General features: G+C 54.7%; 2 protein-coding genes across 5 annotated transcripts in view; both read left to right on the top strand.

Moving 5' to 3' along the window:
* The window catches only part of AP3B2 (adaptor related protein complex 3 subunit beta 2), an 87,617-nt gene that overhangs the window by 10,432 nt on the left and 63,778 nt on the right, over nt 1-13,407 (top strand). For 2 of the 3 annotated variants that reach the window (XM_051628740.1, XM_051628739.1), the window contains exons 26-27: nt 561-699; nt 914-1,348. The exons of the other annotated variant lie outside the window; for it this stretch is intronic. In XM_051628740.1, coding sequence (XP_051484700.1) covers nt 561-699; nt 914-1,064 — 290 coding nt within the window. In that variant the 3' untranslated portion in view covers nt 1,065-1,348. Of the gene's footprint in view, nt 1-560; nt 700-913; nt 1,349-13,407 lie in introns of those variants that run through there. 3 annotated transcript variants of the gene reach the window in all.
* The window catches only part of CPEB1 (cytoplasmic polyadenylation element binding protein 1), a 35,967-nt gene continuing 29,680 nt past the window's right edge, over nt 7,121-13,407 (top strand). For both annotated transcript variants that reach the window (XM_051628757.1, XM_051628756.1), the window contains exons 1-2: nt 7,121-7,151; nt 9,394-9,574. In XM_051628757.1, the coding sequence (XP_051484717.1) occupies nt 9,499-9,574 (76 nt within the window). In that variant the 5' untranslated portion in view covers nt 7,121-7,151; nt 9,394-9,498. The remainder of the gene's footprint in view (nt 7,152-9,393; nt 9,575-13,407) is intronic.

Below are 13,407 nucleotides of genomic sequence, written 5' to 3'. Positions count from 1 at the left end.
CCTGCCGCCCTCGCTGTGGCCCTAGAGCACCTCGTGCGGCCGGGCGAGGGTAAGTGGCCACTTGGCAGGCCCCTAGACTAGCTCTGCTCCCCTTGTCCCCTCCTGCGGGTTGGGGCGACCACCCTGCCACCAGGGTGGCCCCACTGGGTCCCTGTGGAGGGCTTGTGCCAGCCCTCGCATTCCCACGTCTGGTGAGTGACAGGCCCCATGTCCCCATGCTCCTGGAGCAGCAGCATCCCCACCCACGCCCCCAGATGGGGGTCTGCATTGAGCACCCTGCAGCACCCAGCCCCACTGCTGCTGGTGACTGGAGGAGCCCGTACCCAGGGACATCGTTGCTGCCATCACACAGGGATGTGGGGACAAGCCCAGGAAGGGTCACAGAGAGTTTTCCCAAATCCATCTCTGCCAGGCTGGGGAGAAGCAAATGGGACTGGGATGTCACAGGGGCCCGGTGGCTGGAGGGGCTTGGTTTGGGGATGGCAAAGTGGGGCCTGTCAGGGACATGGCCACTGGGTGTGTGGCCAGAAATGGGCAGGTGCCTCTGCTGCCTGCTCCAGGGAAGCTGATGGGCATGAGTGAGATCATGGAGAAGCTGACGCTGTCCGAGAAATGCCGGAGTGACCACGCCATTGTCCAGCAAGTGACCTCGGCTGCCAACGTGGGCCGCGTGCCCTGCGGTGCTGACAACGAGTACAGGTAGCTGGATCCCCACGCTGGGACTGGGCAGGCACTGTCACCTCTCCAGTCCCACCCAAATCACAACAGGGCCGTTCAGGGCTTCCTTTAGGACAAGGAGCCTGCATGAACCCACACGTGATGGTGGCCATGGGTGGCAGACACCTCCCCGGCCCCCACTAGAGGATGGGGTGGTGGCAGCTCACCCTGAAGCCCTGTATTCACCACCGGGCAGGTTTGCAGCCAAGACGGTGACGAGCGGGAGCCTGGTGCTGGTCACCCTGGAGCGACGGCAGGGCGCCGCCGCCCAGCTCACCGTCAACAGCGAGAAGATGGTTATTGGCACCATGCTGGTGAAGGACATCGTCCAGGCCCTGGCGCAGTGATGGCCCCACAGCCCTGCCCTCCCACCCCCTCTGCCCCAGACCGCTCCCCAAAATGCTCCCTGCCCCCACTTCTGCCAGGTTGTTCCCTGTCTCGATCCCCAGAGGGGCAGCAGCCCTCAGGCCAGCCTCACTGCTGGGAGGAAGAAGCAGGACAGGGCAGACAGGACACAGGATGATGTTCCACTTGGAGGGGCTGTGGCAGCTCCAGCTCCCAGCCCTCACCACTGTCTCTCAGTGTAACCCCTATTTATTATGGCCAGGATCCCCCAATAAAGCTCTTCTCAAACCCGCTCCCTCCTCCCCTGCTCTGTGTGCACAGCCCCAAATGTCCCCACACACCAGGCTCTGCCAGCCTCCCCAGGCGAGCAGCAGGGGACATGGGGAGACAAGCTGTTCCTTGGACAACTGGGGACACGCGAGTCCCCTGGGGGTGGCACTGCGTGAACGGGGTGGCCTCTGTCTCTTGGAGAAAACCTGGCACCAACATGCAGGGGTGGGGCAGACCCCTCTGGGACTCAGGGCAGGGCAGGAGGTGCTTGGTCCCAGTCAGGGATCTGAGGAGTCCTGGGAGGTTTCCAGCTATTTATTCAAAGCAGAATTGCTCGTGCTCTGGCCGCAGAAGTACCTGCTACATCAGGGCTGGCTCCATTCTGCAGTGTCACTGGAGGGATTCCTGGGGCTGGCTCCTGGAGGCTTTCATCTCCAAACTGAGAAAGAGGAAAGAAAAAAAAAAAGGAAATGTGACTCTTGATCAAGATGTCTCCTCCTAGCACAGATGGGGTGGGATAGGACAGCCCTCTCCAAAGCTGCAGCCTAGCAGGGAGCCAGAGGATGAGCAAAGGACACACAAGAAGGCCTGAACCCCAAACCACCTCGATTCCAACCCCTTCTGCTGCTGCAAAAAAGGGTGAGGGGCTTCCTGCTTTTCCAGCATGTGGTTAGGGAAGAGGATAAAATAACCTTTTATTTGGCAGGACACGAAACACTGTCCAGAGCAGCAGCAGCACCAACTGCTGGGTGACAAACTCTTGTTCCCACAGGGAAATCCCCATTTCCACGGGGGGCTCAGCTGGAGCTGGAAGCTGGTGGTGGCACCACCACCCCATTCCCTTGGGGGAGATCACAGAATCACAGCATTTTTTTTGAGTTGGAAGGGACCTTAAAGATCATCTAGATCCAACCCCCTGCATGGGCAGGGACACCTCCCACCAGCCCAGGCTGCTCCAAGCCCCATCCAACCTGCCCTTCAACACTGCCAGGGATGGGGCAGCCACAGCTTCCCTGGGCAACCTGGGCCAGGGTCTCATCACCCTCACACTCAAGAATTTACGCCTGATCTCTAACCTAAATCTCTCTTCTTTCAGCTTAAAACCATTACCCCTTGTCCTCTCACTGCAAGCTCCTGTAAAAAGCCCCTCCCCAGCTTTCCTGTAGCCCCTTCAGGTACTGGAAGGCCACTGTGAGGTCCCCCTGGAGCCTTCTCTTCTTCAGACTGAACAACCCAAACTCCCTCAGCCTGTCCTCATCAGAGAGCTGCTCCAGCCCTTGGATCATTTTTGTGGCCCTTCTCTGGACACGTTCCAACAGCCCCACATCTTTCTTGTGCTGGGGGCACCAGAGCTGGGCACAGAACTCCAGGTGAGGTCTCACCAGGGCAGAGTAGAGGGGCAGGATCACCTCTCTCCATCTGCTGGCCACACTTCTTTTGATACAGCCCACGTCCAGCTTTTGATCCACTAGTGCCCCCAGGTCCTTTTCCACACAGCTGCTCTCCAGCGGGACCTCCCCCAGCCTGTGTTCATATCTTGGGTTACCTCAGCCCAGGTGCAGGACGCTGCCCTTGGCCTTGTTGAACCTCATGAGGTTCACCTGGGCCCACTTCTCCAGCTTGTCCAGAGGTTCCTCTGGATGGCATCCCATCCCTCTGGCATGTTTACTGTATCACCCACCTTGGTGTCATCAGCTAATTGCTGAGAGTGCTCTCGATGCCACTGTCAATATCATTAATGAAGATATTAAACAACACTGGGCCCAGCACTGACCCCTGAGGGACACCACTTGTCACTGTTTTCCATCTGGACTTCGAACTGTTGACCACTACCCTCTGGACATGACCATCCAGCCAGCTCCTCATCCACTGAACAGTGCACCCATCAAACCCATCTCTCCCCAGTTTCGTGAGAAGGATGTTGTGGGGGACCGTGTCAAAGGCCTTGCAGAACTCCAGACAGATGACATCCACTGCTTTTCTGTGTTTGACTGGTGTAGTCACTTCGTTGTAGGCAGGATTGGCCCCTGCTAAGCTGTGCTGGCTGTCCTGGGTCACCTCCTTGTCCTCCACGTGCCTTAGCACGTCTTCCATGATCTTCCCAGTCACAGAGATGAGGCTGATAGGTCAGTAATTCCAGGGTCCTCCTTTCTGCCCTTTTAAAATACGGGTGTAACACCCCCTTTCTTCCAGCCACCAGGGGCTTCACCTGCTGCCAGGACTTCTGAAATACCACGGACACTGTTTTGGCAACTACACCCCATAACTCCTTCAGGACTCGGGGACGCCTCTCACCAGGTCCCAGGGACTTGGGCATCTCCAGCTTCCTCAGAAGGTCACGAACCTCATCTTCACTGACAGGGCGGGGGGGACGGGACACGCTTTGTCTCTCTGGTCTGCACCTCGTGGGCCACAGCTCCAGTCCCCTGGGAGCCGCCTCTTTCGCCTGGCGGGGGTCACGACAGGCAGCCCAGCCTGCCTGGCCCAGCCTCGGGCCCGGCCCGGCCCCGCCGCCCCCGCCCCGCCCCGCGCAGCCGCGACGCCCCCGGCCGGGCGGGGAAGGGCCGCGCGCCCGCCGCGGTGCACGCCGGGACCGGGGCGGGCTCAGGGACGGGTGGGGCGCGGCCCGCGGGGCGCCGCGCATGCGCAGCAGCCCTGCCCCCCTCAGCTTCCCCCCCCCCACACCCCCCCCCGCCCCACACGCCCCCCGCCCCGGCCCCATAAAGGCCGGCGGGGCCGCAGCCTCCCCCGCCGCCGCCGCTCTCGCCTCCCTGCTCTCCGAGCCCCGCCGGCCCCGCAGCGCTGCCCATGGCCTTCCCGCCGGTGAGGGGACGGGGCGGGCCCGGGGCACGTGCCGGCGGCGCCGCCGCCTCGGGGCGCCGAGGGAGGGAGGGAGGGAGGGAGGGAGGGGGCGGCCCCTTTAAGGCCGCGCGGTCACGTGGCCCCGCGCGCTGGAGGGAGGGGCGCGGCGCCCCGGCGGTTTCCCGCCTTTTTCCCGCCGGTTCCCGGGGACGCTGCGTCCCCCCCGGGCCCGGCCCCGGGGCCCCAGCCGGGCCTGCAGCGCCTCCCGGGCCCGGCCCCGGGGCCCCAGCCGGGCCTGCAGCGCCTCCCGGGCCCGGCCCCGGGGCCCCAGCCGGGCCTGCAGCGCCTCCCGGGCCCGGCCCCGGGGCCCCAGCCGGGCCTGCAGCGCCTCCCGCGCCCTCCCCGGCCCCCGCGGGGCTGAGCCCGCCGCTTGGCCGCTCCCCAGCTGAAGCCACTTGCCGCTCCTCGCAGCTGCCTTCCCGATAGGCCGGGCCGGGCGCCGCACCTGGAGCTGTTTGCTGAGGAGTCTGTTGCTTTGCTGCGGCTTCTCCCGGCTGGAACCGTCTCCCTTGAACCAATTAAAGCCCTTTTTCTGCTTCAGTCACGGGCTGAAACAGGCAGCTGTGCCCTGCTGGTCTCCAGAGCTGCTTCGAAGCTGCTTGTTCCCCCAGAGCAGGTGCTTCGGCAGGGAGGCTTCCTGTAAAACTGTCTTGGCAAGTTGGGTGGTGTTCTGCAGTGGTCCCGTGTAAAGTAATAATGCTAAAATAATACCATGGAAGTTCCTTCCAGTTCTGGTTCTAGCCAGGTGCTTTCAAGATCCTCTCCAACTGGAGTAACTCCTGGGAGAGCTGCTGGTGCTGGAGGCCTTGCTGGTGCTGGGAGCTGGAGCTGGGAGCTGCTGGAGGCCTTGCTGGTGCTGGGAGCTGCTGGAGCTCAGGCCTTGCTGGTGCTGGGAGCTGCTGGAGCTCAGGCCTTGCTGGTGCTGGGAGCTGACACAGCCCAGCCTGACCCTGTCTGGGGTGAGCTGGATACATGAGCTCGTTGCTCTGACCAGTGTTGCTTGGTAGGAAAAGTTACACCAGCTTTATGCTTCTTGTTGGTGTAGTTGACATTAGCTCAGGAAGCAAAATATACCAGGGGAAAAAAAAAAATTACTTTTTAGAGTTGCTTTTGGTCAAAGTATGGAGCCATCTTGGCTTGTTTGTGTTGAGACTGACATTTTAACAGCATCTTAAATCCATCTCAGAGTTGAAGGTTCTTTTGGCTGTAGCTAGAGTATTGGGAATCCCTCTGGGCATCAGCATGGTGCTGCCCCAGTGGGATTTCTGCAAAGGACATCAGAGAAACAAAGGCTGAACTGTAGGTGAGGTGGGTGAGCCTTGCCTGCTCCAGAGCATCCCCAGGAGATAATGCACATTTTGGCCATACTGGTGGCTGAGCTGTATTTAATGACTTCCCTAAGGATTAGGATATCTTAATCCCATGCCAGTGATGTTGTGATGCTGCAGGCTCTGCCTAGCCCTGGGATTTCATTATCTGTAGGTTTCCTCCAGGTGTGTCAGCCTCAGGGTTGTGGAGGTGCCTTTGTTTCCACTTACCCTGGACATCCTTTGTGGCTTTTGCTGCAGAGGTGTATGTTGTCCCACCATCTGAGCTGCTGCTGCAGCTTGTGTGTGTGTCCCTGGAGTGAGACCTGCTGCAGGTAACTGCCTGCTGCAGCTGTGGGCTTTGCTGATGGGATGGGAGCTACAAACACCTGAGAGCAGCTATGCTTCAGCTGCTGGCTTGTCCCTGCAGGGCCAGCAAACGAGCTCTCGGCCATGCTGGTAAGGCTCATTGGTTGTCTTCCTGTTACTCTGAGGGAGTGGAAACTCCTTCTCTCTATTTCAAATCCAGCCTGGCATTCACTTTCTCACTCTAGTGTTTTCTTTTTGGAGTGCTCGAGGTGTCTGGAGCCTTACAGTGCCCTCCTTGAGACCTCAGAGTGCCCTGGGGACACATCTTAATGCTTGGACATGGGTTCTTGGCTAAGGGTTTAGCTGAGGCAGGATATGAGGGACTGTGCTCCTGGCTGAGGTTCACCTTGCTGTGTCTTTGTGTGTGATGCTTCTCGGGTCTGTGTTCCAGAGCCAGCATGATGATTTAACCTCTGAATCACTTGCTCTGTGTGCCTTCTGCAGGGAACCTGAACTGCCATTTTCATTTGTTTGTGATCTAGGAACATCCCTAGAAACTCTCAGCTCCGAAATGGAGACCGGGTGTCTTACCAGGTGTCAGGGTGTTTGTCTCCTGATGACTTTAAATGACCTGTCAGCTGGATCACACTTTTGTTTCCACTTGTCCATCCCCTGGCCATGCTGATGGTGTTGTTCCCTGCTGCGGACCAGGGCTGTGCCTGGCAGCAGGCTGAGAGCAGCCATTGTGTCCCTGGGTATCCCTGGGGTTCAGCACAACCTGCTGGGCCTGTGGAAGCGCCCACGGGTGCTCCTGCTGTGGGTGCAAGCAGAGGGGATCGCTCCGAGCCTGGGCTGAGCTGTGGTTGCTGCTGTGGGGAGGAACTCCAGGCAAACCTGGGCAGCAGCATGCACGAGCTATTGCGAAATCCTCCGAGATGGAGCATTGACAGCTAATCCCAGCAGAGCTCCAGAGTGCTCCTTGGCTTGGGCTGGGCGACGGGAGCAGGTTCTGGAGGGGACACCCTCGGGCGAGATGTTTCCCTGCGCTTTGGTTTTAACTGTTGAGACTAAAGGATGTGGGCGTGTTCTGCAGCTACATGTTTGCAGCCTCTTTCCACCGGACTCTCCAGGCTGCAGGGTGGTTCGGGCCCTGCCTGCTTTGAAGACCTGCAGAGCACTTCTCAGAGGAGTATCTCGGCTTTAGGGAGGAGGCAGAGCTTTACCAGGGGAAGGCAGAGAGACACGAGCTGCTTCCTACAAGGGGTTGGATGCCAGCTCCTGTGTCCAGGATGCTTGCAGGCTCTCTAGGATCTCCTTGACAGTCTTAAGGTGAAAAGCGCGGTAAGTGGAAGGGATTTTGATGGAAATGCTTGGCCGTACTCTTCCTGGCTTCCATGCTTGTTTGTAGCAGGATCGGTGCTGCCAGCTGCGGGAAGCATCAGATGCTAAATGAGCAGGAGCAGGTCAGGCGTTTGGTTTGCCGCTCGGGTTTATTTTTGTCTTGCTAGCACAGACTCCCAGGGAAAAGCTTTGCCTCCTGCTGTAAGTGGTTCTTTAGCGGTAACAGGAGCAGAATGTGGAGTTTCACACTCGTGCCAAAGCAGCCTGATGCGGCATTTCCTTTTATTAAAGATGACTGGCAATACTTTCTTAAACGGAGCTTCTGTGCTCCTCAGCTGCTTTTTATGAAGATGACTTCAAGCTCTCTCAGCCTGTTGGCTCTCCCGAGGCTCGCTGGGAGCCCTACCTGGCTTACTCCGTGCTTGTAAATACCCCGGCATTGTCTGCGGGGTCCCAGCACTTCATCTGAAGCCTTTCCATGGACAAAGATCCCGGATCCTAGTGCTGAATGGATGTTAATAGCCTTAAACGGGCTGAAATCCTGAATCAATTGTTCAGGTTCTGCCTGGAGGCATCGTCTGAGTTGACAATTCAGTGGTGTATTCCTGCTGCTTCCAGGACAGGGTTTTCTTTGCTTTTTAGCTAAATGGGGGTGGGTGCGTGGAGATAACTATCGGCTCACGCGTTATGGCAACAAAACTGCTCTTATCAGCAGGGTTGGGAGGGGCGGAAATGCAAGTCCCGTACTTGGGCTGAGCCAGAGCTCCTGTCCCTGTCAACCTGGGTTTAGACCTGCGGCTGCCACAGGCCGCGTGTTGGAAAGAACAGGGCGGGATCACTTGAAAACAAAACCAGGTCGGCGCTTGGGGCTTGCTAGCGGGTGAAGTAGGGGGAGAAATGTGGAAGAAGTCAGGCCAAAAACTCTTGTAGGAACGCATCCAAAAGTCAGATGTATTAAATGTCTCCTGGACAAGGACAATGGCCCCATTTAGAGCTAGAGGCTTCTGTGTGTCTTGGAGTAGTAGAAGCTTGGTTGCTTCCTCGGTGCAATTCCGCTCTTTGAGTTTGGCTCTTAGCTCCATTTGCTTAATGGCAAAAGTTCTGCTCTGGAGGCCAAGACTGGCGAGGTTGTGCCTTCCTGCTCTTCTCTTCCTTCTCTTCTCCTTAATGTGTCTTAATTGACAGCAGTACCGTTTGCTCAGCATGTTCAGGAGCAGAGTTCTGCTGTAGTGGCTTTTGGGTGGCAGGAAGACTTGCCCTGGGTCCAGAAATACTGGTTGGAGATTAAGTTTAGCAGCTTCTAGATCAGCAGAGATTTGAATGTTGTGCAGCTGCACCATAAGCCGAGAAGCAAAAATGGCTTGTAAGCAAGAGCTGGAGGAAGCAGCTGCCCTTGCTGGTTCTCTGGACCAGCACCAGGAAGCAGGAGGGGTTTGCTTTTTTTCTTGCAGAAGCAGCTTCACAAGAGCTCTGGCTTGTGTGGGATGGTCCCAAAATCTTGATGCTGGTGGACTGGTGCCTGTGGAGGGTCATGCTAAAGCAGAGCTGGTTTGGGGTAACCTTTGTGGTCAGGAGCTGATACCTAAAGGGAAGGTCAGGATTTGGTTCCCTGCCTTGCCGAGGATTTGGCCTCCAGTGTCACCTCAGGATCTGGGGCAATGTTTCGTTAGCTGGGCAGTCATGTTTTCTCTGCAAGCCTGTTTGCTGAAGCAGTTGTGTGGCTGCCAACTTCAGCTGTTCCACGATGTTGTTCAGAGCTCTCAGGTGTGGGTGGTGAAGTGAGCCTTGCTTCTACTATGTGCAGGAGGAGCTGCTGTGGTTTCTCATGGTGGCTGCCTTGGCCGTGAGTGCCCACCTTGTCCCCTAGTGTCAGGAGGCTGATTCTGGGGAGAAGGCACATGCCCCTGTCAGACAGCTTCCTGCCTCAGTGACATGGTGTGCTGGAGAGAAGTCCTGTTAGTCACCATGCTAGTCTGGGTGCTGTGGCCCCTAGTCTAATGTTCATCCCAGCCATGGTGAGCTGGTACCTGTGACTGGGATGGTCCTGGTCTGATGTGCTGTGCTGACAAATTGCTGATCTGTTTGCTTAACTGTTTCTTTAATGCCAAGGATTGTGCTTGAGTGTTGCTAAGACCTGGAGTTAAAGGTAATATGAGGTTGGAGGCAATCCAGAGTTTCCACAGTGTTGAAAACTGGGTGGCGAGTACTAGCCTGCTTGATGATAATGCTTGTTCTTTTTTAGCAGAAAGAAGATCCTGGGAGGAGTGTAAAGGACTGCTGGGATAGCCCGGATGCCCCGGCGCTTTCCACCTGCAGCAATGCAGACATATTCCGCCGAATAAATGCCATGTTGGACAACTCTTTGGATTTCAGTGGAGTCTGCACCACACCTGTCACAAAAAGCAAACGTGACATCCTGCCAGGTGATGCCTTTGGCTGGGTTTGAGGCCAGCTTGAGGGGCTGGGCTGGGGAATGGGGGAGTTGCCTGGAGGGACCTAGTATGTGCTGGTGAGCAGAGAGCTGCTTGGAGTCAGGATTAATGCTGTTTTGTTACTGGGGGGCTTCATTTGTGTGCCTGAAATGGATAACCCCAGTGTTCCCTGGCAGTGTGGAGGTGCCTGGGAAGTGTGGCTTATGTTCCCTGGGATGCTCTGGATCATCATGTGGGCAGTATATAAGCTCTCACTGCCTGACCTGCCAATTTCTGGTGTAGATAGTTCCAGCAGACTCCTTGACAGTCTGCCTCTCCTGGAGGCAGAATTAACCTGTTAGTGGTTCATATGACTGATCTACTGCTTACATTTAAAATGTGAGTTTTGAATAAATGCTTGCTACAGGTCAGTGGATCAAGTGTTTGAGAGCACACTGAAGCAATCCATGTAGGTGAAGACTGTCTTGCAAAGCAAACTTGGGATTATGAAATCAGTGCTGCAAGTTTTGCTTCCTTCAGGCTGAGGGGACTGGGCATATTCTTCTGTCTTGCACTTGATCCACCTCAAAACAGAAGGCTCAGTGCCAAAGCAAAGAGTGTTGGGTCTAGCCTTATTTTTATGTAAGTGAAGGACATGCTTTTGTCCCTCTACAGTATGCAAAATCTGCCAGTGAATGTACCTGCCCAGTGCCTGATGTTGCTGTTGCCAGCATACTTCTGTGCAGCAGCATGTGTGCCAAGGATTTGTGCACTTGAAAGAAATTGCTGTTGCTCCTCCAGCCTCTGAATTAAAGGTTCAATAAACACTTTGACCATTATTGGAAACTGACCCTCTGGACTTGTCCCAAAACAAAAAGGGGAAAGTAAAGAGAACCTCACCAGCTGGTGACTGTGCAGGCTGCAATAGGCAGCTTTCTTTGCAGTCACTTGGAGACAGGATTGCCTTGTGCCCATGGATAAGCTGATGAGCTTTAATCAAATAGGTGTAAAAAAAAAAATAGCTGCATACAGGTGTCTGGGCATCCTGTGGCTCTGTTTGAAGCTTGTGCAGTACAACTTTGTTCTGGACTAGCTAAATGACTGCTACCAGATGACTTCCAGTGCAGCTTAATCTCCTGGGTATTTGAAGGGCTTAGCACTGTGGACCAGGGGCTGATCTGGCCATGTGATCCTGTGCTGGCGCTGCAGAAATGCCAGAGGAGGGGAATTGTTCGCTTGGAGGTGCGGATCTATGGCCAGCGTTGCTTGAAACGTGCCTAGTAAAGCAGTATTGGAGGATATGCTGGCTACTCCTGAGCAGTTGCGTAGTGAATATTAACTAATTCAGGTCAGTGATGTGGTTAGTGGTGCATTTTGAGAGATGTGCTGTTGTACTGAGCTGCTTAGACACTTTGTCCCTTGGCATGGTGGTAGTGTTGTATCTGATCTTGGTGCACTCAAAGCATAAAGGAGACTAAAGTTTTCCTTGTTCTCCTTACAGTGAGTTCATGAAAGAGTTGTTTCTAGCTGCTGTATTGAAATCTTAGCTTTAGCCCTTCATATTCAGTTTATAAATTAAAATGGGAATGTTTCCTCAGTTTTGGCTTACTTGCTAAAGTTAATCCAGTTGATGGAAGAACCATCACTGCCTGCTAGAGCAGGTTCATCCTGTAAAGTTGTGGGTTAGTTCTGGTTTTAGGTCTGAGCTTAGAGCTGGCACATCAATTTTTAGTTTGCAGTACTGACTTCTGGACTTCTAAAGCTCTTCTCTGAGGGACTGGGGTATTCACCTGACAATGAAACGAACCTTGCTGACCTGCCTGCACATCTCTGCTTGGTTGGTCAGTTATTCTTCTGCCCAGAGCAGAGAGTCTGGCGTGGAGCTGCTGAGAGGTGGTGCCTTGATTGGAGATTGAGTGAATTTCCCTTCAGGGATGTTAAACTTCCTGTGTTTCAGTCTGTTACCAAGTAACTTATATGGAAGGGTGGGACTTGCATGTAAAAAAGGGAGGCTTCCTCTAGCAAACACTCTTTGCTGCAGGGCAACCAATGTTGCAGCTCTTGGGACATTCTAAGCAGCTTTTCTTGTTCCTGATGTAGCAGTTGAGGCCAGTCTCAACTGGCTGCTGGCACAGCCACTTGTGAGGTGTGGGGGCTCTTCTCAGCACTGGGTAACCTGCAGGAGGCTTTTAGCTTCTATCCAACCCCTTGTGCAGTGGCACAAACACTTGGGATGGAGAGGAGCTTGCTCACTTTTCAGAGGATGCTGGGCACTGAGGTGGGACTAGAAAGTGGTTGCCTTGGGTGCCTTCTGTGTTTAGGCTAATGGAAATGTGGGATCTCTTTCAGAAGGTGCCTCTGGGCTGTGCAGGAGGCTGATACAGGGAACAGCCTGAGCTACTCTGGCCAGGGCAGCAGTTACCAGCCATAAAGATGTGGATGAGTCAGCATCTGCCAGTGCCTTGGCACTTGAGACTTATTAGTCTGCTTTGTGGTCCCAACCTTGCTTTGTTAGTGTCAGTCAGGACCTCTTGGCAGGTAATGAGGGCCTGAGAGTAGCAGTTTTGCATGCTTCCTTCCCTGCATCAGAACTGGGCATGAGCTGCTCCTGTTGTTTAATGTGTTGCTAATGAGCATCTTCTCCATAAATAAGCTTGCACTGTGAGGTTGTGAATCCCAGAACAGCTACAACCCACAAATGGGGAGGTGCTTCAGCCCTTTAACCTGGCCTAGGTTGTCATAGTCTCTTGTAGAAATTCAGACCTCAGGCTGTAAGGCTGAGCAGGTGATTGCTAAAATTCAGAATATAATGCTGCTAACTGCCTGCTGGGCTGGTGGCCTAAAGCTTGAAGCAGGCTGGTGGAGCTGCCTGCTGTGCCTTTGAGTGAAGGAAGAAGACAATGCTCTGTAGGATCAGTCTTGCCTCCAGTGAGCCTGGCTTCTGGATAGGTGACCAACAGAGTAGATACCACCTTAATCTCATATGGTGTCTTCTCACTGCTACAAGATACTTGCTTCTGAAGAATTAATGAGCCTCAAGGAGCTTTTACTTGGAGCAGGAATAATTTGAGTATGATCACCAGACTCATAGCTTGGGCAGTCTTAATGAGCCTGGAGATTCACCCTGCATGTAGTAGCTGTAGGAGGTGAAAGGACTGTCTTTTTACAACTTAAACTCTTCTGGTGGGAGAGCCTCTTGAAGAGATTTTCTTCCAGCAGGGGCAATACTTGTACTTTAATCTATTCATGGTCCCTCAAGCTTTTCAGTTGTCTTCCTCAGGTCAAACTAAATTTATCCTGGATTGGACTTGTGTGTAAGAAGCCCCTTTGCAGCATTAAGAGGATTACACGTGGTGAAGGGATGGCAGAAGTTCATGACCTTTCACTAATGCTATTGGAGAGACACGTGTGGAGACACCTTTCTGTGTGTGAGGAGCTGCTCAGCAAGGGGGTGCTGAGAAGAGATCAGCACAGCAGCTGTCTGAGCAATGTGAGGGAACCAGCTTGTTCAGCAGTCCTGGGGCTGACACAGTTGGAGAGTTATCCAGATCCCAGCAGAGCTGCATGGCAGGAGGGACTGCTGCTGGAGATTTAGTTTGCCATACCTAATGTTAAATCTCTGTAGAGATCAGTTTGCAGTTAATGATAATCCTTGGTGAACTTAGCCTTGTCACAATGATCTGAGTCGTCAGGCCTGGCCTGGCCACACTGGTGGTTCCTGGGACTTGCTCCAGGAGTACCTCCAGCCTGGGCTCAGCTCAGCCCAAACCAAAGGGTACAGTGCAGCAGTGCCTGTGGTGAGAGCTGTAATTGTAGAACCTGTCTGGTAGCTTTTGGGACAGGAT

The sequence above is a fragment of the Apus apus genome, chromosome 10 (genome assembly GCF_020740795.1).
Source record: "Apus apus isolate bApuApu2 chromosome 10, bApuApu2.pri.cur, whole genome shotgun sequence".
In the NCBI taxonomy this organism is placed as follows: Eukaryota; Metazoa; Chordata; class Aves; order Apodiformes; family Apodidae; genus Apus; species Apus apus.
The sequence above is the reverse complement of the archived record's forward strand: the minus strand, read 5'-3'. Positions and strand labels throughout refer to the sequence as shown.